At 41.8% G+C, this 14,906-nt stretch overlaps 1 protein-coding gene across 1 annotated transcript; it reads left to right on the top strand.

Annotated features, from left to right (window-relative positions):
- Positions 1-8,502: 8,502 nt before the first annotated feature.
- On the top strand, positions 8,503-14,692 carry rcn1 (reticulocalbin 1, EF-hand calcium binding domain). Its single transcript, XM_073463757.1, has 6 exons — positions 8,503-9,014; positions 9,831-10,024; positions 10,109-10,287; positions 12,664-12,724; positions 12,965-13,164; positions 13,313-14,692. The coding sequence occupies exons 1-6, from the start codon at positions 8,788-8,790 to the stop codon at positions 13,418-13,420; spliced, it is 969 nt and encodes a 322-aa protein (XP_073319858.1). The 5' UTR covers positions 8,503-8,787; the 3' UTR covers positions 13,421-14,692.
- The last annotated feature ends 214 nt before the right edge of the window (positions 14,693-14,906 follow it).

Raw genomic sequence — 14,906 nt, 5'->3', positions numbered from 1 at the left:
AACATCTTGTGCTGGCGGTTGGAACAGTGCGGGGCTGGAGTCAGGTCGTCCAAATCCGTCAGTAAGAGGAGGCAGAGGCGTTTGTCATCCTCCTCTCTGGGCACCGTCCTCCTGGAAGAGAGAAAGGGGGGACAGAGGGTGGTGGAGCTACGTAGCATCTGGCTCTGGTAGCTCCAGCTGCAGGGAGAGAAGGGGACAGGAGCTGCGCCGCAGCCCAGGGGAGACACTCTTTCTGCAGCCAAAAACCACTCCGACGCCCTCTCTGCTAGATGGAGGAGCGGGGAATCAACTCAGACGATACAGAGAGTTTGTTGTTGATAACTGACAGTGAAGAAGACGGTTTGGAGCAGAGAAAACACTGATTTCTGTTGCAGTGCCAGTTTTTCATTGATCTCTTCATGCACTGCTCTGAGAAGAATTAGGGTCATTAGACTATCAAGACAAATCTCTTTACATCACATAGTATTAAGATCTTTGTGGCAGTACAAGAGTGTCCTCTGCCACAGAACAACCCCGCAGCAACAGCACAAAGGCTGGAAATGGCGTTCGTGGCACGTGCACACACTTGAGCACAGAGAAGGTGTAGAGAAAGTATTGTAATGACAACTGACTGCAACGTTAGACCAGAGGAAAATGTCACCCAAATGATGACCCATAAATCACAGGCCGCAGTCACGCAGCCAAGGCCTAGAGACAGTCTTTAGCATCCAGCGTCAGCACACAAATGATGTTTAGCCAGTGGCGGACATTTAGCACCAGACTCCACGGCCTCTGAGTGCACTTTGTCACAGATCTATGGATGATTCAAAGCCTGGGGACAGCGTTTAGTATTAGCACTTAATGTCTCAGCGTGTCCCAGGGTTTGCTCTCAGGCCATGTATAGTTATGCTGATTGAAGGGAGGAGATCAAATTAGATGTTTGGAGAAGTCCTCAGAGGGGAGACACATGCGTTGGTCTCTTATTGTGAAATATGACCTTTATGGAGGGAAGATCTAGGGGGATGAGGAGCCCCTCGACTCAATCTGAGGATGTCCTCTGGGATTAATTAACCCCATTCTCCCATTAGGCCTCTGGGATTTGCATTTCTGAGATTGGGAGTGTTGGAGGAGGCTACATGCACTGTTCTTCTAATCTCTACCAGGTGTGTGCACTTCCTGTTCATTTCTAAAGACATCCTGCCCCTCCATAATGTGTCATGACGAGTCATAGTACTGTGACATGTTGTGACATGTAAGGATGACTATGCAACTAATTAAGCAGCAAAAATGAACATATAAAGGTAAGAAAGGAAAGGCAGATGAAGGAAACCAAAAATCTCTCCTCCTGTCATGCAACACAGGCCTTTACCACACCGTAAAGTAGTTATGGTTAGCCGCAGAAGCTAATGAAACTAGCAACACAGATCACAAGCATCTGTTTGATGTCACTAATGATGTGTCAAGGGGGCTGCCATGTGCTATTGTTCTGATCGCCTATAGATGCATGTCTGTGTAATGTGATAAATGTCATATTCCCAAAAGAGAGAGCACGAATTTACCATTCTTTCCCAAAACCGAACCATTGATGTCAATCACGCGGACGGCTACAGGGAGCCAGAGGGTGCCAGCTCACACAACAAGCACTGGTCCCCACAGTCTCATGATGACGGTCCCCAGACAGCCTGCTAGAACAGCTCCAGCTAATCTTCTTTTCATGGTCTTCATTACGACCTGTCAGGACATAAATTGACAGTAAATTGCCATGTTTATTAACACAGCACTAAAACAGCATCCTTAACTGTTCTGCCCCCGCGTGCAAATGTTAACGTTTAACAGTGACCAATGGGATCAATTAAGGTGCGGCATAAAATGATGCTGCACCCAAACAAATCCCCTCCAACACACATACACAAACACACACACACACACACACACACACACACAGGGCCTCACATTCACAATTCCACCTTAATATGCCTCCTCAAACATTATGTCCTCTGTTGATGACCCCTTTTGAAGACCTATTCAGACAGACACTTGCTCGCCACATATTTGCAGCTCGAGTAACGATGGGAAGGGCCATGCTTCACGGAGCACTGCATCGACAGAGTCTTGAGTCTGAGACTTGCTGCGGCCTTTGCCATATAACACAGTAATTACTAGATCAAATCTGTTCAGACTGAGGCAACGCTGTTCTGTGATCCCTCCTATACTAATCAGCACGCTGAGGTATGGCTGCGCGACTATAAATTGCTGACTTAATTAAAACCAGGACCTCTCTGTCATCTAATTACAGGGAGAAAAGGTTATTGCTTCAATGCAATTTTCCAAATATGATTCCTTCACAGTTATTAAAGGCTCAGGCGTCGTTTATTGTTTCAGATTTTTCAATATGGAAATGGCCCCGGTGACAGACGTAATGACTCGGGGAAAACGCTTCATCTCGATAGTGGCCTGGCACGGCCATTTGTCTAAGATAAGTGGAGCGGACAGGACCGGGGAAATGTCATGGGAGGCATCCCATGATTGCCTCCACTTTACAGTTGTCATTAAACAGAGCAAAGGTTTCTTTTCTCCTATGTGGCAGCAATGAGAAGTTTATTAATCTATCCCGAATAGTAGGGGCGGTGAGTTATTATAACTATGAAAATTCACAAGGGAGAGGGAAATTGTGGAGAGTAATTGTGTGATGAGAGACTCTATATTCCCTGTTATTGTTCACTCTAATCAATATAGTATATTCTACTCCAACTCCTCCACCGACCTAGAACCTGACAGAAAACTGGTGTGGAAAAGGTGACACAGAACTCCCATTAATTAAGAACAGCGCTGGGAAATCCCACAAACACACAACACACTGAACACACCACAACCCCAACTGCAGTTTGTTACAATGATTTCTTTGAAAAATTGAAGAATTATGGTGCCTTAAGAAAATAAACCAGAGGAGTAAATTAAGAAATAACATTGTAGTTTAAAAGGTCACAACAACAATAAATGTGCCAAATTCTCTCTCCCACAAGGATGATGTGCAGGAGGTCTGCTCCGGATAAATCAGCACGTGGTTATAATCGATAAAACCTTCATTGGTTCTTAGTTAGCCAGGGATCTCTCTGATTGGTTTAGTTTAATGTGACTCTACCGTTACCATCTTTTATTCAATAACTCGGAAAATGCTACACAGGGGTTTTATTGAAGATCTTACATTAGTTATACGTTTTCTCTCCTTAAAGGATAAGTTCACTCAAAAATGAAAATTCAGTCATTATCTACTCACCCCCCATGCCGATGGAAAGTCAGGTGGATTTCTGGAGCGTCACAGCAAAACAGCGTTGCAGCATTCTCCTAAACAACTGAAGAAGATTGGGACTTCTTTTATAACATAAAAAATAAATGAATTAATAAATAAAATGGCTATTTATAGCTCGTCTGGCGTAATCCAAGTCTCCAAAAGCCCAGAGTTGATTTTAAAAGATCTTATTGCACTAAATGCACCCACTTCAGACGTCATGCTATTAGCGTGGCAGTGATGGTTTCACTCTATAAAAGGGTGTAAATAACATCTTTTCAAATCATTTTGGGATCTCGGGGCTTCCAGAGACTTAGATTATGCCACACTGCATAGAGCCTTTTTAAAACATCTACTTCAACTGTTTAGGAGAATCCTGCAAAGCTGTTTTGCTGTGAAGCTCCAGAAATGTTTTTTGGACTTCTTTATTAATCATTTGCTCTATAAAATGTGTCATCGAAAAATGCCTGTTATAATTTATCAAAAGCCCACAGTGATGTATTCAGTGTCTTGTTTTATATGACAAACTGATGAAAAATACCATCAAATCCTCACATTTGAGAAGCTGGAACCAACATTTTGGCATTTTCTCATGAAAAATGACTAAGACGAACAATCTATTATGCTATTATAATCTATTAATCAATTTATTGTTGTGATTCTGCTTGATTTCAGATATTATTTAGTTAATGGGACTTCTTTGGGTATCTGAGTGCATCTGGATACAGGTGACACTTTGTCTTAATTCCTATTCTGGCTTTATGCTCAGTTTCTCAGATCAACTGGATGTGATGCTCATCAGTTAACTTTAAGATTTTTCTATACATTTTAGTTGTTTTCTTCTCTGCTTGGCTTGAAGCAAAGCAGCAAGGTTAACCCACTTAGCCTTTCTGGCCATATGTTGCAACTGGTCAGACACCCGAGCAACAAACTCAGCTTTGACAGCAAAAAGCAAAGGAAAGACCTCAGCAGCATCCATGAAACTCACAGCAGCACATTTCTTCAAATGCTTCAAGGATGAGTCACTTTTCTACAAACACTGATTGAAATATTATTGGAAGTGCCAACATTTATACCTGATGTGAAAAAGATTACTTTTAAGGTAACTTATATTAGTGCTTAGATTAATAAAGCTTTCTGGTATCAAATTAATTACAAATTCACTTAATATAAATCCATATAAGATCTCATTATTAATGCGCACTTTAATAGTTACATGTTCAGATTAATTTTTCATGCTCTATTGTAAAGCTTTCATTGCACACACACACACACACACACACACACACACACAAAACAATTATTAGCAAATTCAATAAATACACTCTGTGGCTGTGAGCGTGGGGCAGGAAGAGGCCACAGCAGAAGTGTATATCCCGGACACTAATGCTCCGTGTCTCCCACCATAGGGTTTTCTTAATTACATTAACCAAATGCCTTCTGCAGTGTGTGTAATCTCATGGTTAACTGAACACCCCTGTAGCTGCGGCCCCCTCCCCTCTCCATCCCTCAGTGAAATATTCATGTTGAAAGCCACTCTTCCCATCTACTTCCTCCCTCCAACGTGTTAATGCCCACAGTTGTTCAGCTATGCCACTATTGTTTGAGATTAATCCTTCAAAGTAGACACATGTATACCGCAAAAATGTCAACTTTTATCTGGGATAAAGCGTTTAAAAATTGTAAATATTTCAATTAAAGTGGGTTAAGCACCATGGCTGAAGCTTAAACATCAATAATATGATGAACAAAAAGTATAATTCCTCCTTGTGAATCGATATTTTGAGATGTACGTATGTCTAATATCAATAAAGTATCAACATAGTGTTTTATTTTAATATAGTTTCATCCTGATATAGATTTTTTTAAAGTAAATTTCAGAAAAGTGTCTCGCTGAAAAAAACACATTTGTATTTCTTCATGTCTGCACAACACACTGATTCAAATTGACCAGGCAGGACTAATTTAAATACATTAACTATTCATTAATTGAATAAAGAGGCTAGTTAGCCCCAGGGCCCCTTTATAATCATAAACTGGGGTGTACTATTTATGCAAAACAGCAAAGTGCCATGTGCTGGCTTATTATGCTACTGATGAATGGCAAAGTACATGTTTCTCCTGCCCACGAAGGAGGATTAGGCATGGCAGTGTCAGCAAGTTGTTTCCAGGGTACAGAGTCTGCTCCTCCGTATTACAGCATGTTGAGATGCGTCCGAGTAATGTGATTCCTCATGTAAATATGATCGCAACCCCCCTTCCTCTCCCCACGTACAAACTCCCTCTGAGTCTTCCACAAAACGTTAAGTCATAAGCATGAAGTTAGAAAAACCGGGTCACCTTCACACCCACACAAACATGTTGACTTTTTTATTGAGGTTTAATACCAGGATGCACAGATGCAACTTTTTCCCTCACAATACCTCAATTTTGAGTATCTACCGAAACAAAATATGATCCGTTATCAGTGCCCTCTTATATCCAAATTAAAGTCTCTATACTGGACCTCGCTAAGTGGAATCATTTTCATATGAAGGTAACATGAGGCCAAATATTGTTCAGCAGCCCACAGGCACATTCTGGCCGATAACACAATCCACTTTTCTACGGATTGATGCATCTCTAATACCAAAATGGGAATTTGTCCGTTAAGGTACCAGGAATTGGAATAAGTTAACTTTGCACACTTGCCTTTTCCTCTTTCTAATGTTATTGACGACAGTTTCAGTATAGGTGGTATTGGTATGTTGGTCACATGATGTCTCTCAGCAACCTGGACTTTTTATACCACAGACAACAACAGACATGAGTCTTGGACATCCTTAACGTTTAGGAGGGCATGTGTGATTACATGTCATAATATTAAATAAACTAAAGGACTGTACAATATTTACTGAAGTGAGGAACAGGGCTGAAAAGGAAAGCAAAATCTCATGATGCCCATGAAGGTTCACGGTGGGAATATGCAATATGTAGCATTACCTAGCAATATGTTTTTCATTTCCTCTGATCCCTAGAGGAAGTATGTCTTAGACCGCCCATAGCTTTGACCACAGCATGAGTGTGTCTGTATCATTGCAGCTAAACAGATACAGAGTTTAGCTTTAATGGCACTAGTCAGCCTAGCCCTCTACACTGTGTTATTATAACGGCTGCTGTGGCTGATTCTGACAGACTATAGATGTGATTAATACAATAGCCGCTGGGTGGGATGACAACACACCTGGCATATCTAAAAGAAGCACAATGACTTCAAATCCTACTTCTTGGCTTATGTTAACAGGAGATGTAAAGAGTAGTCGCAATGCAGCTGCTGCAGCCCTATAGCATAACAGATTCAACCACAAAACCATAGTCCGAGTGTTAACCGTGTCTGCAACCACAGCTTCAACTAGCACAGGCAGGCAGAGCAACCACAGCTGTGCTCACAGTTTGTGGATGTAAACTGTCAGAGCTCAGCCTTTTGAAAGAAGTCATAAGAAGTAAATGCATCATGTAAAGTGTCACATCATCTCTCCTTTCTGTGGTATCTGCCGAGTGTTTTCCTACAGTGGCAGTGTACTACAACTGGACTGGACCAACACACTGTTCCTATGGATCAATGCCCCGGACAACATAGCTCTCAGGATCACAGGGACACGCAAACCCCTCCACCACGATAAGGTGGCGATTCTTCGGAGGAGCGATTCTTCGAACTCTTTTTAAACAAAGAGTTGCTAAAGGAATGTGTATTATGGCCACTAAAGGCAGGCACCAGCTCTGTGGGTGCTGGACTTCATCCACAATACTTAATTTTCTCTCTCATTCCCAAACTTTAATTAATAATACTAAAACTATATGAACTCAGATGATGTTGTTTTGTGACTTGTTTGAGATCTGATGTCTTACTGTCTGTCATAATTAAATCGTATGACGCCCAAGTCTCATGGCCAGACACGCCGAGGACATAAATATCAGACACACGTTAATTACGTCAGCAAATTACAGTGCTGGCTGATGTGCGCTCCATGTTTTTCTCACTCTGTGGCACCAGTGAACGCTGTACCGCTGACGTGGCTTTTACATGTAAGGACTTAAACAGTTCAGCAAGTGGATACAGGAGCAGGCTCTGAAGCACACAAATTAGCAATCTTATGCGTAATTTTGTATTATTATTTCACAACTGAAAAGTAAATCTAAATAGAAATCTGGATTGAGAAAAAGTTAAAAGATCCCCTGCTCTCCCAAAAAAATACAGACTACCATCCCTTAAAGGTGCTATGATGAACTTTCATTTCTTGCTGATTCTGGCGGCCCCTGTGGACATAAGCGGTACGAGCAGCACCGCCTCCAGTGGTAAGGATCTTGATCGAGCTAGCACGTGCACAACACAGTTGTTTGAGGGTGCATAGCGATAAGGTAACGTAATATGACGATGGTGAAACAGAGGAAACTGTGTTTTAGGGCCATTAATACACCTAGGTCACATGAAATCCTACAGCTGACAGAATCAGTGGGTTGGTAATAGTAATTTGAAGAAGCTAAAGTTATCAACATACCCCAATAATATTATGATTTCGCGGGGGAATGCCGAATTGAAAAGCCAATCTTCTCGCTGAGGGCCTTGTTTGCTTATGTAGGTCACATAGAGGCATCGGTATTGAACTGAGACTGTTTCATAACCAATTAAAACTCCTTGTATTACATTTAAGAAAAGAAAAAAAAGAAAGAAAACATAATCCTGCCACTGTACCACGCTGTTAATAATTTTTACGGCCTCTAAACTTAAAATACTAAAGGTTACCAACTTCTTCTATGAAAACAATATTATATTTTGACAACTTCACCTGTTTAGGTCACAACACTGTCACACCCAAACCCAGTGACATGAACATTTGAACTTTTTCAGGGACACATACAAGGTTTTCAGGATGCTCTATTGATTGTTGAATTGTGATTGTCCGTCTATTTGAATTCTTAACTCTTCTCGCGAGTTCAGGTTGGTAAAAGTAGAAAGATGAACGTGATGGTGACGCAGTTCTGCAGGTTTAAAAGCTGTAACACTTGCCTAAAATGTGTATATTACCTCCTCAGACTGAGCTGAGTGCAGCTTGCAACGTGGCGCCTGAATCCCTCTCAAGTTACCGACATCCAGCGGACCAATGGCAGCGGTCCCGTCTGTGGAAGAGGCGGGGCCCTGCGTTGAACGGACGCTCTGATTGGCTGTACGTAAGGCGGCAGAAAACCCCGGTTTGGTTGCGTCCCTTCCACAGGAAAAGGGGACAGGATTGCCTAAAAACCGTTTTGAGAGAGGACTGGAGGTGTTTTCAGTGGACTCAGCTGCTCTCTGGAGGTTTTGTTGCCTCACATTGTCGCTCACCCGCTTCCGAAGAGAGAAGGAACGGCTAGTGTGTGTCGGTACAAGCGGCGGGGGAGAGAGAGTGGCTACACAGCCGCCTGCTCATTGTGCATTGTGGTGCCACAGGCCTGTTTGGAAACAACCCAGAGAGGAAGCTAGCCTCTTCATCCCTGACTGACTGATGGACGTCCTCGGCTTCGTGTGTGCCGTGCTGCTCTGCTCTGTGGTCGTGGACGGCAAGCCAACGTTGAGGAAAGACAGAGTCCTCTATCAGGACCCAGAAGTGGCCAGGCAGCAAGCCAACGACGACAATAAGAGCTTCCAGTACGACCATGAGGCCTTTCTTGGCAAAGAAGAGGCCAAAACATTTGACCAGCTCACCCAGGAGGAGAGCAAGGACAGGCTCAGGTGAGATGTAACGCTATTATTAACCACGTGAGCTGATTGTGATATCTGTGGATGCTGTCAGGTGATGTACTGACAGTCTTGGTGTGTTAGTCACAGGTTGCATTGAGTCAAAATCACGCACTCTCATTTCTCTCTTGTCTGATTGCGTGTCACTGTTCAGGCTGAGCACATTAACAATTTAACAACGTGAGCACAAGTGCATGAGAAAGATGTGCATGCCAAGCAAATGTACAACACCGGGTCAAACTGTGCATTACAATGCCTCCAGCACTGTTCGCACACGCTCCTATAAGAGCTAATTACTTAGCCGAAATCTTAATTATAGATCATCATTGAAGAAGACTTTGTAGGCCATGAAGTTTGAGTACAGCTGTGAGCTGCTGTCACTAACTCCTTGTGCTACGTGGTTCTTCCTGTCTTGCCTGGGTGACACCTTGGCACCATGTAGCCTTACACACGTTGGCTGAATGGGCTTTCCCCTCTAAGAAGAAAACTCTTTCCTGTGGTGCTGAGAGTGGGAGGGACCCCTGTAACATCACAACGTGGCAACCCAGGTCTAAGAATACACCACAGCTACTCTGCATTTTTTACTAGAATGGGGTTTGCCCGCCTGCCCCTCCTACTAGAGTAGTCCCATTGAAGCCACGTCCCTAGTAGTAAAAATGGTGCAACCAAACATTTGTCTGCTTTTTGTCCCGAGTGTGTGATGGAGGTGTTCACGTTGCACATATTTCAGCCGATATTGGCTCTTTACCACCACGTTTGAGCAATAAGTGACTGACAAATGCTTCCTGTCTTTATTCTCTTGCCTTACAGTAAAATAGTGGACCGGATAGATGGCGACGGCGATGGCTACATCACCACAGCCGAACTCAAGGCTTGGATCAAGCGCGTACAGAAGCGTTACGTGTACGAGAATGTGGCGAAGGTGTGGACAGATTATGACCTGAACAAAGACAACAAGATTTCATGGGATGAGTACAAGCAGGCCACATACGGTTACTACCTCGGTGTGTGTGGGTTTCTTTTTCATGTCATTTCTTTTACATCCAGTACAAGTATAGCTATTCATGGTTTTTAATTGCCCTTCTTAGCCAACCCGGAGGAGTTCGAGGATGCAACAGACCAGTTCAGCTTCAAGAAGATGCTTCCTCGTGACGAGAGGAGGTTTAAAAGAGCTGATCTGAACGGGGACCAGGCAGCAGACAGAGAGGAATTCACATCCTTCCTCCACCCTGAGGAGTTTGAGCACATGAAGGATGTTGTGGTTCTGGTAAGCCCTCTGTGACCACGTGGTGATTAAGTGTGATTAGAAAGGGGCAGGGTTGTAAGTAAGGCTAGTGTTTGTTCTCTCATGGAGTTTTTGCACACTAAGCTCAGTGTCAGACATTCAGATTTGTATGTAGGAGAAAATAAAACTCCCTAAACGTAGAGTTTGTAATTTTAGTCCCAACTTAGAAATATAATATCACTACAAGAGCAGATCTGATATTCTTTCCCATGTATTTCATCCGATGGGCTTCTTGGATAAATGCGCTACATTTGGATAACGCCTTAATGCAACTTTAAACTCGGCCAGGAAATGATTGAGTTTCTATATTTTTTGGAACAGGTCCAGTGGGATGCACCCGCTGTCCCATTTAAGACTCGATCTTTAAATATAAATTTGGCTTCATGGAACAGTTGCGTGGCAAATGTTAGCAGGGATGCACTATGCTGCCATGTTCATAAAAGTTGTACTACCCATTTGACAGAGTTAATTATTAATCTCTCATTTTTATGATGTCACCGAATGTTACCAATGAACTGTTCAGCCAGGGGCATCTTCACTGATTGTGGTGAATCTGGCTGAAGATCTAATAAGAGGCCTTTTTCTCACAGTACTAAGAGGCTTACATGCAACAAAGAGTAATTGATGGTTTATGTCGTCATATGAGGGAAAATTATCCCGAAGGAAGAGTCAGTTTACAGCTTTAGAAAGGATGTGATTGTAGGCTAACAGGACGGATAACTGATGGAGCTTATAGCGCAGGTCCAGGAACATGAAGTCATCTCACTGAGTGCCAGCTGTACACCTACACACATTCACATAACAGAGCACTTTGTTGAAATGTCTGGCTTCACATATCTTCCTACACATATCTGATATCAGAGGCCAGAGACCTCCACTACAATAAACTGAATAAATACTGACTCAATCCCAAGCTATAATCCGAAAGTCAGTTTAGTCACTAGTCACTGTCCACTAGCTGTGATGTATTACACCATGCTCTGTGTTGTATCTATCTATACAGACATTTCCTGAATAATAACTATTTCTCTGCATCACACCAATTTCTTGGGCAAGAACTTAGCATAATTTTTGCTACCTTTCTTTCATGTAAAGCCCCCCTGATGTCCTCCTCGGTACATCAGCACAAGACTTAAGTATCGTGTAACTCCTGAAAACATGAGTATGGTTTGATTAGTTGTTTAAATATCCGGTGAGATGTCATTGACTGTTGCACCTTGTCCTGGTTTAATGATATTAGTTACGGCAAATTGCGACAAGACTATATTTAGTGGACCCAAAATATCAATATCCAGCACACACCTGGATACGATTGACACTATATTATTAGCAATTACGTTAAAAACAGCATGGTGCGGTTTCTCGTGTTGCTTCATTGTATTCGCTCTGGAATATTGATTTTTTTTTTTTTTTTTTTTTTTTTTTGGGTTCACTGTGGTTTACCCTGCACTGGTTGCACCCAGAAGAGGAGCACTGCTGTGCATGTGGTATCTTCCGTTTTTAAGACCATATATATTCGTGCAAGATTCAAAATGTTTAGAATCCAATAAATGTAATTTATTATCCAACCCTCTTGTGCAGTATTAGCCTTAGTAGTAGGCTTACACTATGAACAGAATGATCGTGACTGAACTCAGTTCTATATATCCCTGAATAGACTAGCGTGATATCAAATGCTTAAATGTACAGAACATCTCTCTCATGGTCAGTGTTTACAGAAGTATAGTGGTCTATAGGTTTTATATTTTTAATGAACATCTCCTCTTGTTTACACACAACCTTTTACAGGTTAAGTGGGTTTAGAAGATGGATGGATGGATGTTCTTGTGTATTATTAGTCAGCTATATGACTGCAGAAGCTACATGGCTATTAATCATTCAGCAGGCTACAGAGAGGGCCTCTCACCTGCAGGAAAGGATGCATACAGTGATTTGAATCTGTGTAGCTGCCTGCATGTGTTATGCCCAGATGCATTGCAATTACCGAACACTTATGTGTGTGGTTGTTAACTAATGATCAGCTCACACGGCAAGCGTTTAAGTAACCATCTAGTCAAATTCATACTCTGTCAAATCCAGGATGTGAGAGGGAAAACCTCCTGGCAGTGTTTTAAAAACTAGTGTTTCACCAATTGTTCACTAAAAAAACAAGTGTGTATCATCGTTTAATGTGGAGGGGTTGTCTCTCCTGTGATTGTAGCGTCAATCTGCCCGCCCAGCTGTAAACTGACCCTTAAACATTCACTCGTCCTGCCTGGGGCGACATGTTCCTCTTTTATTACTGAAAGTGAAAGTTCCACTGTTGTTGAAACCTTTGTGTCTCCCTTTAATGACATCATTAACTCATTCTGAATGCAGGAAACCCTGGAGGACATTGACAAGAACGGCGACGGACACGTGGATGAAGACGAGTATATTGGTATGTATAAGAAGTCAATTAAATAAATTAAATCAAAGACAACAATAAAACAAAAATATAACCATGAGATTGACTGATGTTGTATATGTTTTTTTAAGAGCCGATATTCATTCATATTATTAATCAAGAAGATTGCAAACTGATATTTGACACAAACTTCCCTACTGAGTACCTCAGTACGCTTTAACATTAACTTTTACTTTTTAATCCCATTGTTCTTATTTGTCTCTACTTTCTCAGCCGACATGTTCGCTCATGAGGACGGGGGTCCAGAGCCAGACTGGGTCAAGACTGAGAGGGAGCAGTTCTCTGACTTCCGAGACTTGAACAAGGACGGTAAGATGGACCAGGACGAAATCCGCCACTGGATTATGCCACAAGACTACGACCATGCTCAGGCTGAAGCCAGACATCTGGTGTATGAGTCTGACCAGGACAAGGTACATTGTTTTAGCCTCATTAAGATGTTTATGGTCTGTTTCTTGTCATCTTGTCCACATTCATAATGATCTAATAATAATAATAATAAAAAGCATGTTTAAATTAACCAATTTAAACACTTGCAATTTTCTTGTCCTCCCCTCTCAGGACCAGATGCTGAGCAAAGAGGAGATCCTTGAAAACTGGAACATGTTTGTGGGAAGCCAGGCCACCAACTATGGAGAAGACCTCACCAGGAACCACGACGAGCTCTGAGTGCAGCTTCTGACCTGTGTGTGTGTTTGTGTGTGTGTGTATGTATGTGTGTGTGTGTGTGTGTGTGTGTGTGTGAGGAGGGTCGGTGAACATCTCAACGACAGAATCACAGACTCTTGCACCTCCTCCCACCACCACAACCCCCACTCATCCTTTCCTCATAATGGCAGGACAGATGTCGGTGTGTTGGATTGTAAACTCACACTGTAGGTACCAGACAAGAGGAGGGACAAGGGTCGGTCCTACCACTAACACTAAGGGTCCATCTTAGGTTCTGTTTCTGACATTCAGGAGCAAAGCCAGACCCAGTGGACCTACTTTCCATCGATGGTGCCTTCCAGTCGCATCGTCGGCTTTCTTGCCTCAGAGATCTGTGTAGATAGTCCTAAATAAAACCTGTCAAAGCTGAGTGCCGAGCTTTACGTGAATTGTCGGATACAGGAACAGTTTTTGATAGCGTTAATGTGAAACTACAGCGCAGAACATTTATTCTGATTTTATTTATTTATAGAATATCTTCTGAACTTTAGGTATGAGAGTAATACAGTGTTCAACTAGAGATTTTTTGAAACAAGACACAAATTATGTTTCTGCGTTTACAGTTTTCCTCGCCAAATGATTTTAATGTTGTTTTTTATTAGTCAAGTGCTTAAGAACTGATAAATAACTGATGTTTGATGGCATGGTTTTTGCACGCGTTTGGTTTTAGTGTAGCCTGTGAAAGACTTTATTTTTCTTCATACTTAGTTTGAAATGTAATTATTTATAGGCCAACAGTATGCCCCATGTTACATTTTTATTGACCTTTACTGATGTTATATTTGAGCTTTACCCTGTTACAACCATCTAATTTAATTAAGGTTGGCCCTTCTTTAGTACTCTAGTGGCTCAATACACAAGTTTCCTTTCCTCACCTCTCACATGACTCCTTGCTTCCTGTTACATGACTCCAAGGTCATCCTCTCCCACTGCATTTGGAATTGTATTTTCTTTGCATTGTTTAATGGATAGTTTGTATGACAGGTGCATAGAACAATGCAACACAAAGAGAACAAACTTTGACCAGAATTTGAGGTTCTTGTAATTTCAGTCCGATTTAATTTCACTCAAACACTCTTTTCTCCTTTTCATCTTTTTCTTCTGTGCTTTGTTGTCCTAAACCTCAGTTGCATTCATAGTCGACATCACACATGGGCACAAACACATCAACATGTCTTCTTTTCTAAACTGCACATGATCATGAATTGTGTCAAAATAAAAAAATATTGAATATTTTGTGTGTTAAGCTGCAATGCTTCATTATTGAGCTTACAAAATACAAACATTACAAAAAAAATTTTGAATTACTTTTCATTTTCATCAAGTTTAAGTTGGAAATCTGCAGTATTTCATGTTTTTAAATGAATGTTAAAAAAAACATTGGTTGGATTCCCCTGGGTACCACTAAAGGGAGCTTGTGTACCACAGTTTGAGAACAGTTTGTGGA

Source organism: Pagrus major, chromosome 4, assembly GCF_040436345.1.
Source record: "Pagrus major chromosome 4, Pma_NU_1.0".
NCBI classification, from domain to species: domain Eukaryota; kingdom Metazoa; phylum Chordata; class Actinopteri; order Spariformes; family Sparidae; genus Pagrus; species Pagrus major.
Note: the sequence above shows the minus strand (reverse complement) of the source record. Positions and strands in the feature narration are given on the sequence as shown.